The sequence below is a fragment of the Merops nubicus genome, unplaced genomic scaffold (genome assembly GCF_000691845.1).
Source record: "Merops nubicus isolate BGI_N331 unplaced genomic scaffold, ASM69184v1 scaffold29729, whole genome shotgun sequence".
NCBI classification, from domain to species: domain Eukaryota; kingdom Metazoa; phylum Chordata; class Aves; order Coraciiformes; family Meropidae; genus Merops; species Merops nubicus.
The window spans coordinates 6505-20415 of record NW_008630718.1 but is presented as its reverse complement, the minus strand read 5'-3'; the positions used below and the strand labels follow the sequence as shown (position 1 = coordinate 20415).

Sequence of the window (13911 nt, the reverse complement as noted above, 5' to 3'; positions counted from 1 at the left end):
TCACCCGGTGACCCTCATCATCAAGGCTCCCAACCAGAAATACACCGACCAGACCATTAACTGCTTTCTGGACTGGACTGTGGGCAAGCTAAAGTCTCACCTCTCTAAAGTCTACCCCAGTAAGCCGGTGAGTTGTTGGCCAGTCCTTGCTCCTCACTGCTAGGACTGGTCCTGCACTAACTTGTGGACAGACCGTGAAGGATTTTCCTTAGGTGCTCTCCAAAACAAACAGGAGTCCTACTGGCAAAAAGCGACCCGTGTAAGGGTGGTGGCTGGCTATCTGCTGTCAGGGACGTTGGCTGTATAAATAGCTGCTCTTTTATATGCTTTAAGAAGGTCACGGTGTGGCATCCTGAAAGGTGGTGTCGCTGAGGATGCTTATTAGTGCTCCATTCAACTTTTTGAGGAACTAGATTTTAGATATCGCAGTTAAGTGACTTAAATTCCTGTAAATGGAAGAGTTATGTCTAAAGTAGTCACAATATAACTGATACAGATGAAGTTATCTCAGTCTAGTGAGTTCACTGAGGTGTGGAGCAGATGTTTATTCATAATCTTTATAGGATGCTGGAAGGGACCTCAAAAAGTCATCTAGTCCAACCCCCCTGCAGGGAGCAGGGACATCCCCAACTAGATCAGGTTGCTCAGAGCCCCATCAAGCCTGATCTTGAATGTCTCCAGGGATAGCAACAATATTATTTGAAATGTGCAGTTGAACCATCTCCAGAACTATTTACTTCTTTTGTTCCTCTCTTAGAATAACCACTTTTTTGAGGTTCTGCTGAAAAAACCTGCTCTTGGACATTTTATGGACTTCTATGACAGTTGTGGCTGTATTTTGAAACTTGATATAAATCCCTACACCTTATTTTTCTTCCCTGAGAAAAATACAGTGTACTTGTAAATTCCTGTAGGTTCCAAACTTGGCAATTCAAAAGAGGCTGTGAAAAACATACAGATGATAATAGGTAATACTGTACCTGTTTAGAATGGCCATCCTATAAAAAAATAGATTTGAAAATTTGTTCCAGAAAACTGTATGAAGGGAGTGACTTTGCCTCCATGCTGCAGCAGCATGTGAGGCCTAGACCTTGCTGTAGGAAACAGCAAAGATTGCATTTGTTGTGTAAATTATCAGTATTCACCTAGGAAAAGAGACTTACCGGGGGAGGTTAAATAGTAGCTTTGTGTCTCCAAGGGGGTTTCTGCTTTTTGGAGAAAGAAGAAGAAAAGCAGTCAACAATTTGGGCTGCGCAGGTGGAGATCTGCTAAGCAGGGTTTGAGAGTTTGTGGGTTTAGTTCTTGCTGTGAGTAATGCTCTCTGCTGAGAGCAGAAACAAAACACAACTTCAGCTGATTGCTGCTGCTTCCTCCTCGCTGGGAGCCTCTCCTTTGACATTTTTGTGTTTAAACACTTGCTTTTTGACTCATCTTATGATCCTGTGAAATTTGGCTTCTAGGAGGAACCCTTGACAAACAAGAGGGGTTTTATGTTGCAGCTTTTGTAGGTTTTAACCACGAGTGTGATATTAAATTTCAGTTTTCTGGAACATCTTTCTTCTGTTGAAACTCGATTCCTCAACGTGCCTCTCCTTGTTGAAATGACCAGTTTAGAATCCCTGAAGTTTTTCTGGATGAAAGGATGAGGAGTTTTCTTTAATGAAAATTATCTCAGCGATTCCAATTTCATTTAGATTGACTTTACTTGCAATTAAAATATTAATTGAACACGATATTTCATAGAACTCTTCAAATTACAGTAACAACATGGGAGCAGAGAAGGGTGTTTAATGAATGTCTCCTATGTATAGTAAAATCACAAAGTGTATTTTTAGCTTGATTTTTTTTTATGTTGAGCATTACTGCTTTTTTTTTTTAAATTGGTAAAAATCTTTGTGCTTTTAGGAGCTCCTCTTGCTTTTTTTTTTGAGTGTTTTTAAAACCAGATCAGTGTCAAAGGCTTGTTGATCCAATTTCTACATTCCCAGAGTGTTACAGTTCCTGCAAATAATTTCTGTTCCAAGGCTATTTTAGGAGTGTGAGAGTCCATCACAAGACAGATGCTTTACACAGGTACTGCAGACTTCTTGAGGCTGGTGGTGTAAAATAGAAATCATTTGCTCTCACTGCTAGGCACAGACTTTCAACTTTTCATGTGTGGCTTGTACCACATTCTCCTGTAGGCATCTATAAATTAATCAGGCTGATGATAACTCTAAATGCTGTCATTAAATTTACAACGTATTAAGGATATAGCTTCTGAAAATGAGGTGGTTCAAACAGGCAAATGAGAAGTTAAGCCTTGAGGCAGTGTTGTTTGAGATTTTTCTAGCTTAATTTGTGTAAAAAATTGGCTAAATATGTAAAATTCCAAGTGTAGGCAGATTTTTTGTAGTTAATGAATTGGTATACTTACTAAAATAAGCTAAATGGGTTTAAAACAGGCTTGAATTAGTTTATGGATCTGTACTAAGGTTCACATTCATCAATAGATTTTTTTTTTCCCCCCTCGACTGGGCCAATTTTTCATAGCTAGAGTACTGCAATTACAGCATCCCTAAATGAAATGTTTATTTAAGAAACCAAAACTTGGAAAATCAACCTGAATGCCTCAATCATTCGGTGCATTAACCACTGCAGTGATTACACCCATGAACATTTAATTGAACTGCTCATTTCCTGTAGTCCCTGTCACCTACCACGTTGTGGTTGGATTTTTATGAGCAGGAGGGAGGCTGAGTGACCAAAATATTGTAGCAGGACCAGAGGAGCTCAGAGATGAGTTCTAAAGAAGAACTAAGCTCAGCTTGGGTGGGTTTGGTAACGTGCTGGGTGTAGCTCATTTGGACTAAGCTTTGGAGAAGGAGTTTTGTTTGAAAAACTGAAGAAAAATAAAACCCACTAGCTGTCGAATTCTTAATTTTAAATACTTCTTTTTGGTTTATGAGCTGAAAAGTGGCTTCCATCTCAGTCTAAACTTTAGGTTCTGGGATTGTTTTATCCGATGCGGTTTGCTTGCTTTTGAAAAGCTAATGATTTTGGGGTTTTTTTTAATAAAAGTGTTTTTCCATCACAGCTGAGTGTTTGGGCTAGCAGTGAGCAGGCTGTGCCTTGAAGCAGGAGGCACGGTCGTGATCCCCCTCTGGCAGAGGATGACTCGAATGCCTTTTCCATTTACTTTGGCACGTGTGAAGCCCTGTGTTTTCACATTTATCACCTCTTTTTCCATCTGCTTTTAAACCCTCCCCTCCCATTTCAGAGTTCCAGGAGGACTTTCACCCTGAGAACTGAGTGATGATCCTGTAGTGCACAGTTAGGTATTTAAATGATGCAGGGAGGAGTTTGGGGTTTAAATCTTCCCCCATTAATGTCTCTAGCTTAACAGGGTTGATAATGCTCAACATCCACGTAGCCTTTTCTTCTGTGGCTTTGCAGGGAGCTGGGAATAGCACTGAAAGTATGTAGTAGCCAGCTTTGAGGGGTCATTTTAATCGAGCAGTTTCTTCTCTGTAGAGTATTTGCATTAAAAAACCAACTAGTGTTACCTGTGAAATGTTTGAGGAGGTACTTAATTAGGTGGGGTCGAGGGAAGGCTCATACTTGAGGCACTGAAGAGAAAAATCTGCATTTGACCGTGTAGAAAGCTGTGTGATGAGTGGGACAGGCAAAAAAACACTCCCTTGCTCTGTTGGTTAGTTTGGGGTTTTTTTTTGTTACTGTATTTTGCCTGTTCTGTTTTAGTTGCTTATCTGTTGTAGTTAATCTCCAGCTAATCTATCTCAGGACCCAGCTCAAGGTTTCTGAGACTTTTTTCCCCCTGTACTGTGAGGCTTACAAAAATAGTGTAGCATGCCAGCAATGAAAAATGTTTCTAAACAGTTCTGTGTTATATGTGGCAGGTTATGCTTTTATTTCTTAAAGACATGGATTTAATCATGAATGGCCAGGGTGAAATGAGGAAAAGGAAAAACAGTTAAAGCAAAAGTTTCTTAGGTTTAATGTGTGCTTTTATTGAAAACTTTCTGACAGCATGAACTGAATCGAGTGGGGTTGGGGTTTTTTATTTAACCAAGTAACCTGCCCAGTGCTTTAGTGTGCTGGACATTGGCACCTTAAATAGCTTTCTTTTGAAATAAGTCATTATCTCTTCCATGTAGAACAGTTAAAAAGTTATGACCTTGTGAATAATGTATCCTTTCTTTAAATAAGTGTTTATCGTTGTCATTACTAAGGAATTTTAAACTCTGGAGGTGTAAGAACAGGCACAAAGGCTTACCAAAGTTTGAAGAATTCCTTTTGCTGCCACATGTTTTTTAATGCTTTTCTCCTTTTTTCCTCTTGTGATTGTTATTTTTTTTTTTTTTAAAATCTAATACTATTTTTGCTTAGGAGGTGGGGATGGAAGCAGGAGCTAACAACAAAAATTCCGTGTTGAAATTTTGTGCCCTTCTAAATTATCATTCCATCATTCTAACTGCTTTTTGTTTTGGTTTTGTTTTTTCTTTGCCCCAGCCACTTCTGCACGTACTTTTTCAGCGAGTGCCTGGCAGTGGGAGTAGGGTACAGAGCAAATCTTTAAAATCTTCTTTAAAAGAAAGGAATTTTTGGATACTCTTGATAATTCACTGAGCAGCATTTGCCACTTAAGTGTTGCTAATTGTTACAGCACTCTTGCTGAGTGCATAATAGCAGATTTCTTTTTCAGAATTAATGTGCACACTGGACTTGTGAAGGCTCAGAAATGTTTTTAAGGCTGTCTGTTGGTGGTTGGAACTGTTAAGGATTTTCTCATCTGCAAATGTTCTCTCCAGCTGTATATCTGTAGAGCAGGAAAAAGCTAAATTCCTTTCTTTGTCCCATCTCCTAGTCTACAAAGGATCAGAGACTGGTGTATTCTGGCAGACTGCTTCCTGATCATCTGCAGCTGAAAGATGTTCTCAGAAAAGTAAGCTTTATATCCACACCATATGATATTTGATCAACCCCCCCTTTTTTGGGAAATAGGGATTGAGATTTATGTCACTTAGCTTCAAATTTTCCTTGTGTTGTCCTGGGAGATGTAACCACGTAACGTTGATGCATTCTGGAAAATCCATGTAGGGATGTGGTACTTGTGGTTTGAGGCACATTTCCAGTTGGTGGGAGAAGAGGAGGTGGTGTGAGTCCCAAACAAGTGATGTCATGTGGGGTGACCTTCAGAGCCCCATCCAGCCTCACCTGGGATGGTTCCAGGGATGGGGCTTCTGCCACCTCTCTGGGCAGCCTGGGCCAGGGGCTCACCACCCTCAGTGTAAAAAAACCTCTTCCTTATATCTGGTATTTCTCAGCTATTAACTATTCCTGGTGATGTTTAAAAGTTTGTTGATTCTTCCATTTTCTTATTTTTTTTTTATTCTGCTGTTTCATTTCAGAAAATTTTACTCATCTAACTTTGGATATTTCAGCCAACATTTAAATGGAATCCAAATCCTGAATACATGTCATGTAGGAAATCTTGAAATACATGCACTTGGATCTCAAATTGATTCAAATTGATGCTAGCCAGGAAAAGGGATTTCATTCAGTTAGTGAAGTTCTTAAAACTGTGTAAATTAAGAAAATATTTAAGGCAGATTATTAAAATTTCATTTCAGTTTTGATGGTAACAGAAAACATTAAGTTGGGTAAGTCTTTAAACTCCTTGTAAACAGATCAGGATACATCCATGGCTCTCTTTGGAAACTATTTTGGATCATTAAACAATTACACAGTATTTAATGCTGTGAAACAAGTAAGCTTTGTCATACAGTGCCTGGGTGTTGGCAATGACACATTTTTTTGTAATACTTAGAGGTAAAAATCAATATACAAACTTCAAGAGTGGGTGGGTTGTGTTCTGGGGTTTAACATTCCAGGAAGCTTGTGAAGGAGAATTAATGCTTTAGTGAAAGGGGGACAACTGAACTTCAGTGTTGAGAACCCAGTGCAAGTGTTCTTACTTCATCATCTCCATTGTGAAATAGATTTAATTAAATTGGATTTCACTGCTTACCCCAAAAATGATTTAAATTTACTATGTGTAGGTTTACTAGAAAGCTGGAGCTGTTGCCAAGCAGTGTGTGTCCTGTACATACACTGAAAATTTCATGGAAGTGCTTCTCTCACTGAGCTCCAAGCCTAGTTCTGCTTGTGAAGGGCAGAAATGAAGCCTGGATCCTCTGAATGCACTTGGCCTGCTTACAGCAGACTGGGTGTAGGAAACACAGGAGCTCTCAGGAGCTTTTGGGGAAGAAACTATTTCTTGTAAATGCAATCTCATTGCCATGTTATTTTGGTTTGCTCAGTTATAAATACCTAACATAACCTAAGAATTTACTACATCTCATCATTTAGCTCCCTAATACTTGCTCTTTGATACTGAGTATTGTAACTTTGCTGATATAAACCCCCCTGAGGCTGGAAGTTGTGGCACTCTTCAAGCATAGCAGTGCCCAACTCATTCTGGAAAACAGAAATACATTGCAATTAACTATCAGATTTATCAGATTGGATAAAGCTCTACACTGTAAGCTTACAAGTAATGTGTCCAGCTTCCTCTGCCTTTCCAAGTGGCATAAATTCTCATCTAGAAAGCAGGTAACGAGTTAGGTTAAAAGCTTCTGATGTGGTTCTTTATTCCTAGAGATTATTTATGATAAAATGTGTCAACAATTTTAATATAGCTTAAAAAACCTCCTCCAATCTTGGTATTTCTAAATGTCATCTCATCAAAAACTGCAGCTTGACTGCACCATGCTGATTGCAGAAGAGGATGGGGAGGAGTTGATGGTTTTCTTGTTTAAAATGTGGTTCCTGAGGAAGCTGTAGGGTGCAGTTTAAAGATATGGCCATAGCTGTCCTGGTTGCTATGGCCATGTTAGCTCAGGCATGATGATCTCATGGGGTGGTTTTGGTTGGCACAGTGGAACAGCTTGGGACTGAAGTTGTTGGGGATCCACACCATGAATGTTACCTTCACAAAGCATGTTCATGAAGAACTGTCCTGGCCTGCTGACTTGCATGCTGATGTGGCTTCAAGTGGTGCCACTCATTCAATCCCTCACTTCCAAATTTCTAGGGATTCTCATGTCCCTGCAGTTGGACTTGATGATTTTGGAGGTCTTTTCCAACCTTAATGATTTTAAGTCCCATCTAGTGCTGCAAACAACATTCCCTGACTGTGGAATATCTGCAGGGGCTCTTCAGGTGAGGTGGAGGGAGTGGCTGGTATGTTTTTCTTACCTCAGCTTGTGAAATACCAGCACCTCCATTATTCATTTGTCCTGATGTCTTTGTTGAATGTAAGTTTAAGCAATTTAAGTGAATATTCAATATATTATTGTGGACAGCTGCTAAGAAAACAGTTGTAAAGCAGTGGGCTTGTGCTAGGCTCAAATTTTGCTTTGGGGGCTCTCCATTTTGTGTTTCTTTACTGATTGCAAATGCAGCTTTGAAAGTAGATTTTTAAAGACAGTTTATGCTTTTAAATTTCCTAAATATTGTTACTTTAGCTCTTCAATCTCTTTAATTTTTAGCAAGATGAATATCATATGGTTCATCTGGTATGTGCTTCCCGGACACCCCCAAGTTCTCCAAAACCCAGCACCAGTAGAGAAGGTCCCGGAGCTTCAACCTCCAGCAGTAGCTCAGTGAGTTGTTTCCATGCACAGAACATGCATTTCTTCTACTCTGGGGAAGCTTTCCAGGAATTTCTCTTTGGAGTTTTTAAAAATCTGACTGTAAAATAGTGTGGTGAAAGTAGAGCATGCTGTGTGAATTTGTACAATTAGGCTTGATTACTTAAGAGTGTGATTTTATTGAAATAAAGGTGAGCTTTTCCCAGATTGTAACACACTTATGTTTATTAGATGATAAAGCTCTGCTTTTTCAAAGCTTCTTTCTAACACTCTATCAAAAAGCACATTTTTCCTTTCTCTCCATATTCCCCATATCTTTGGCAGAAATTGAGTAGTGTATTCAGATTTATTTTTTTTTTAAAAAAAAAAACCCTAAACTTTGTGAAAGTATTTTGTGAAAATTTGTGCTGTAGAAGAGAGACCTGTCAAACTCCTGCCCTTGTGAGCTTGGCCAGCATTCATTCTGCCTGACAGGAATTGGCCAGTACTGATGTAGTAGCTTCAAGGTAGATGTAGTCTCTGTAAGACTGTTTACAGGACACTGTTGTTTAGGGTGTTTTGAGCCTTCCCATCTTCACACCCTCCAAAACTGATGTCCTTTGGTTGTGCTCAGTTTCAAACAGAAGTGCAGTTCCTCTTTCTGTTGGTGACTGGGTTGTCACTCCTGTAGTTCTCTGGTTTTCTCCAGAGCTGGCAGTGTCACTGTGTGACCTTTGAGGGGTAGTCAGTGAGGAATGTGCACAGTGCTGCTGTAGGTGCTTTTCTTCTGTGCTGTGTTGATGCTCAGCCTATGTAAGTTCCCTTCCAGTAACAGACTGTTTGTCCACACCCTTCTGTTGGTGGGGGACTGTTGCAGGCTGGCAGTCAGAAACACAAGGAGTTTAATGCTCAGTAAAGTGTGGGCAGTGCTTACTTCATCTTTTCAAAGGCTTTGTTTGTGAGTAGAATGCAGGAGGCCTCTGCTGTGACTGTTTTGTTGCTGTGTAGATCAGTTGTAAATGGATTTAAACAACTGTATTCATAGAACTGTAGAATATTTGAGTTGGAAGTGGCCCTAAAGATCACCTAGTTCCAACCCCCTGCCATGGCTGTCCCTATGCACAGTGTTGAGTTCATAATACTTGGAAGGAAGCAACCTAAGCCCAAATCTTGAATGGCCTTTGTTCTTCCATTTGGTTTTTATTTTTCTTTTCCCCCCACTGTCTAGTGGTAGATTTTTCTTGTTTTCCTTTGTAGGGCAAATGTGATATGGATGTCTTAAGTAATTGCACCTCCTCACTTCCTGAATTGTCAAAGTTGAAGAGGATTTTCTACTGAGTAAACATTCCAGTAATGCTTAGAAACAGGATTTGGGGATTTATTAAAACGAAAACAATGCATCTGAATGGCCAAATTATAGTCTTGTTACAGTGACAAATAACCCAGGAGAGCCAGCTCTTGTCCTCCTTCCAGGGCTGTGTATTGATCTTGGAAAGCATTGAAGGTCTGCCACGCTGGCTTTAGGTGTGTTTTTGGGAGCCCAAGTAATTTCTTGCTGCTTCCTTCTTGGCACCCCTGGTCCTTCCCCAGCAGGGAGCACAGTGGTTTGCACTGGGCAGCCAGCACATGAAGAGGGTGATGATGAGAAGAAGGGGAAGCTGAAGGCAAGGATAGAGAAGTGGTATTTTAAGGCACTGTTGTCTCATGAACATCAAGTTGTACCCTGAGGTTGTAGTTACTTTTGTTAACAAGAGCTCCTAGAAGTTTTGCTGCTGTGAAACATTCTTTTGATTAAGCTTTAGTTTGGTTCAGCTTTTTGAAACTGATTCCCAGTGACTTGTGGTTTTCTCTGGGACCTATCAAGTGTTGAGTTGTTCTGAAAACTTCACTTTTTTTTTTTTAAAGGTGCACCTGAGTGCAATTTGGAATTTGTTTTCACTAAAGGCTTGCCAGAACCAGTAAAACCCCAGCAGATTTGCCTGGTGCTTATATTCTCAACAAAACACGAGACAAAGCATTGAAGCAAAGAGTTTAAGACACTGTAGTAAGTCTTGTAACTGTGGCAGAAAGAATCCCCAACCTCAATTTTATTTCTTTTTAAGAATTTAGACCATTCTGGATCAACAGCTGCCTCACCCACAAACCAAGAAGCTTCATCTACATCTTTGAACTCTAGTGCAGATGGAGTGAGGCATCGGAATCCTCCCCAAGCACAGAGTGATCCTGCTCCCAGCCACCACCTCCCTTATTTAATGCAAGGGTAAGTGACACTGAAGCAATCCTCAGCTCTTTGATAAACTACTTTAAATGTTCAGTTAATGTTTCTTTCACAGCCTGCAGAATGATTTGGCTACTTCATCTTTGAAGGATAAGACACATTAGGAACATTTTTCATTTTAATGTTTTTAGCCAAGAGTCAATCAAAGAGTAAGTTGTTCTTGGTGCTCCCCTTCAGGCTTTCTTTTATTTTTTCTTCATGCTCTCTGCCCTCAGCTTCCTCTTAAGTGCAGCTGTAATATTTATCTAGTGAATGTACTTGGTAATGTAACTGATAAAATGATTGCTTCTGGCTGCTTTTTCTAGTCCTTTATTGTAATCATCAACAGTAATTTCTTACCAGAAATTACTCTTCTCCAAATTGGATTCAACTGTAGAAATCACATGCAGGTGTTTTCAGTACTTGTAAGTGCTTCTGTGTATCCACAACAGAATTTTAGGTTATTTTCCTCCAGACCAGTGAAATACAACCAGTGCACATTTCTAGGCCAGACCTGTTATTACCTAACTTTCAAAATCCTGTCATTTTTGGAAGCCTAGTCTTTACTAGTCCTACTACTTTGCATCCTGAATTCCTTGAAGTCTTTTTTTTTTCCTGCAATGTGCTGTCTGCTGGGAAGAGGTTGTTGGCAGTGGGTGGAGCATTTGGGTTACTCTGACCATGTGCACCTTCAGGGAAGTGGGTACACTTGGTGTGGTGAGTGAGCCAGGTGACACCAGGGTGACTGCCAAGACTGCTGTTGGATGTCATGTGGATGAATTCCAGAAGCAGCTTACTGTGTGTTGTGTAAATTACTAATCTGTAAGTAGCTTTAATGCTTTTCTGCTTAGTTTTTCATGTAAATGTACTCTGAGAGTGAGGGTTTTGTCAGTATATGTGGTGAATTGCATAGGCTATGGACATAAGAATGGCCACTGAACCACTGCTCAGCCTTGTAGCTGAAATAATTCTATTAAAATACAGCAGAAAGCATCAGTTTGAAACAAATTACTGTGTTTGAAAGAAAATAACTTTATAGAAATAAAAATACTGAGTCTGTGTCTTCTATTAGCAAGTGGATTGAGAGGAGTGGATCTGTAGACTGAGGTATGGAGAACTTGATATCAACCCTGCACCTATTTCAGGGTTTTCTGTCTTATTTGGACTGCCTCTAGTTTGGTCACCTGGAGTAGGTGCCTGTTTGTGGCTAAGGTGCATCTAAATCCCATCTTTCAGTTTAGTGGAAGCCAGAAGGAATCCAGATGGTGATCCAAGAGCATTCTGTGGTGCCAACAAAACTGTCCTAAGAAGTGACTGGAGTTGTACTTCAGAAATGCATATCTGATCTGAACAGAAATGCCAAAATAAATGAACCCTAAATAATCTTAGGCCTTTCTTGTGAAAGTAACTTAATGGAACACTATCAGAACTTAAGGTAGATCTTTGCAGAGAGCTGGCTCTGCTTAGTTCCAAATAGTCTGTGCCAGTGCTGCTGGTCTGCTGTCTTCTTGAAAAACCCAGTTTAACACTTTCAGTAATCTTCTCAGATGCATCAGGCTTTGCTTCAGGGCACTGCTATTTGTTTTCCAGCAGTGAGAAACATTTTTCTTATTTTCTGCATTGCTTTGTGGATTTTTTTCCTTGCTGGTTCATGAGCAAGCACTTTTATTCTAGCTGCACAATGAACCATAGGCTCTACTGATGGGGAAGGGTCTCCAGATGTTTGAAAATGTAGGTAAGGGTCATTTTCTTGAGCATTTTGCAACACTCCATTAGTGCAGTCATGGGTAGAAATGAGTAACATGGATGTTAGGGATTAAATGATGTTTTTGGTATTTTTTACATTCCTTGCACAAAGTGTGCAAGTTGAATACTCTCTGGGAGAACAGCTAAATGAGATTGTTAAAACATTACAGAGAAAGCAAGTTAAAACTTCCTGTTGCTTTCAAGCTGTTGTAAATGGTGTTTTCCAAAAATCTAGACTTGAGGTGGGACTGGACAAGTGGTTTGTGTATCTATCAAGTCAGTCTTGCTGTGGATTGTCTGTGCTCATGGACTCAGGCATGGGTCAGGACTCCATGGTGCTCCACAGGTACAAACAGAGCAGGTGGGCTCAGTCCTGAGGTGGCTCCTGTTGCAGATTGGAGAGGGGTTGGAAGCAGCAGACAGAGAACATCAAGGCAGGGAGATAATTTGTCAAGTGTGGGCAGCCCATGTAGCAAAATGTTTTCATATTGTGCACAAAGCAGTTCTGGAAAGCAAACAAGAAGATAACATGCTGACAGCAAGCAGCATGTTCCAGCACAGGCTAGTGCAGTGTCAGTCATGCAGATGACAGAGATTGAGCTTTTAAATCTGAATAAAAAAAGTCTTATTCTTCCACTAGTGGTGAGCAGTATCTTTATGATGACACTAGTGAACTCATCTGACTTGACTCCCAAATGGAATCCCAGTTAGCTCATTTTAGGTGTCTTCCACAGATAAAAAGTAATTCTGAGCTTTTCTAGCTTATGCCTCTTACCTTTCAGAATATTGTGAACCTGTTTTTCCACTGTCTGCTCTGTTCTCCAGTCTTGGGATGCCAGTGCCTGCTCAATTTGCTTCTCTGCTCTTGTGCTGGGGCTGCCATCCTTTTGAAATACTCCCTTTTTTTGACAAAGATGAGGAGAAAGCACGTGCTGCTTTCCTTTATTCTTGTAACAGCAAGCTGGCTTGCTTTGCTGGGAAGATCCTCTTCCTCTGGAGAGGTTCTTGTCTCTGAAATACATTATGCTGTGTTTAGAGTTGTTCCTGAATTTCATAAACTAACTTAATACTCTGGCAGCTCTAATAGCTCCATAATTGACAACATCTGCCTCATTCTGATTTTTGATGAGCAAACAAAATACTGCTGTGCCAGCTGGCATCCTAAGCCAGAAGCCACTTCTTGAATTTTGTCTCTTTTTTTTCTCATCAATAGATTCAGATCTTGAAAAGTTAAATCCTGCTTCTCAAAAAGTCCCATCTCCTAGAAAAGCCATTGGAAAAAACAGAGGGGTGACCAAAGAAACCCCAAAAATCCTCATCAAAATGTGTGAGTGGGGGATGAAAGAACACTTGTAGGATATTTGAGTCATCTTTACATTCTGAGGGTCAAGTTTCTTATGAGGGTCAGTGTTTTATGAGGTTTGAAGGAGTCACTTGTCAAAGTGTTTGTCAGCTCAGGGGATAGAGAAACCCACTCTTAAAGCTTGCAGCCATAAAGATAAAACTGTGATTGATGTTTTTCAGCAGCAGCTTCACAGCTTTGCTGTTCCAACATGTTAATTAGGCATAAATAAGTACCATCAACAGGGCTGCCAGTTCACCCTGACAAGTTTGGGAAGAAATCCAGAGGTTTGCCTATGACTGCCTCTGCTTGTGGTATCAGCAAAGGAGCTTCTCCCTTTTTTTTTCCTTTTTTCCCCCTAACTATTGTTGAAACAGGTTATGACTGAACACAACAGACAGGTTTAGCAAAGGTTGCATGGAGGCTCATGTCCAGAATGACAGTGAAATACTCATTCATGTATATCATGGGGAAAAAAAAAGGATGTTTATGTCTTCCTCCCATCTTTATTTCTGGTGGTATCAGCAAAGGAGCTTCTCCCTTTTTTTTTCCTGTTTTCCCCCTAACTATTGTTGAAACAGGTTATCACTAAACACAACAGACAGGTTTAGCAAAGGTTGCATGGAGGCTCATGTCCAGAATGACAGTGAAATACTCATTCATGTATATCATGGGGAAAAAAAAAGATGTTTATGTCTTCCTCCCATCTATTTCTGGGCATGTCTTGTGTATCCAAATGCCTGGCAGACTAATGACCTCTCTTGGTGATGTCTTTGCAGGGAGTGCCTCACTTAGGGAACAGTTGTAGTCTGCAGTACAGCTAGAGCAGTCTCAGCTTTTGCTGCCTGCAGTCTGAATAAACTTCTCTTCATGCTTTATACCCTCATGCTGTCCTGAAAGATGTTCTGGTTTACTTAGTTTACTACATCAAA

The 13911-nt window shown here is 40.2% G+C and overlaps 1 protein-coding gene across 1 annotated transcript in view; it reads left to right on the top strand.

Annotated features, from left to right (window-relative positions):
• Positions 1-4: 4 nt before the first annotated feature.
• Positions 5-13911, top strand: part of HERPUD2 (HERPUD family member 2) — a gene marked incomplete at its 5' end in the record, with an annotated part of 17536 nt that continues 3629 nt past the window's right edge. Inside the window, 4 exons of the mRNA XM_008947402.1 lie at positions 5-127; positions 4868-4945; positions 7554-7667; positions 9737-9894. Coding sequence (XP_008945650.1) covers positions 5-127; positions 4868-4945; positions 7554-7667; positions 9737-9894 — 473 coding nt within the window. The remainder of the gene's footprint in view (positions 128-4867; positions 4946-7553; positions 7668-9736; positions 9895-13911) is intronic.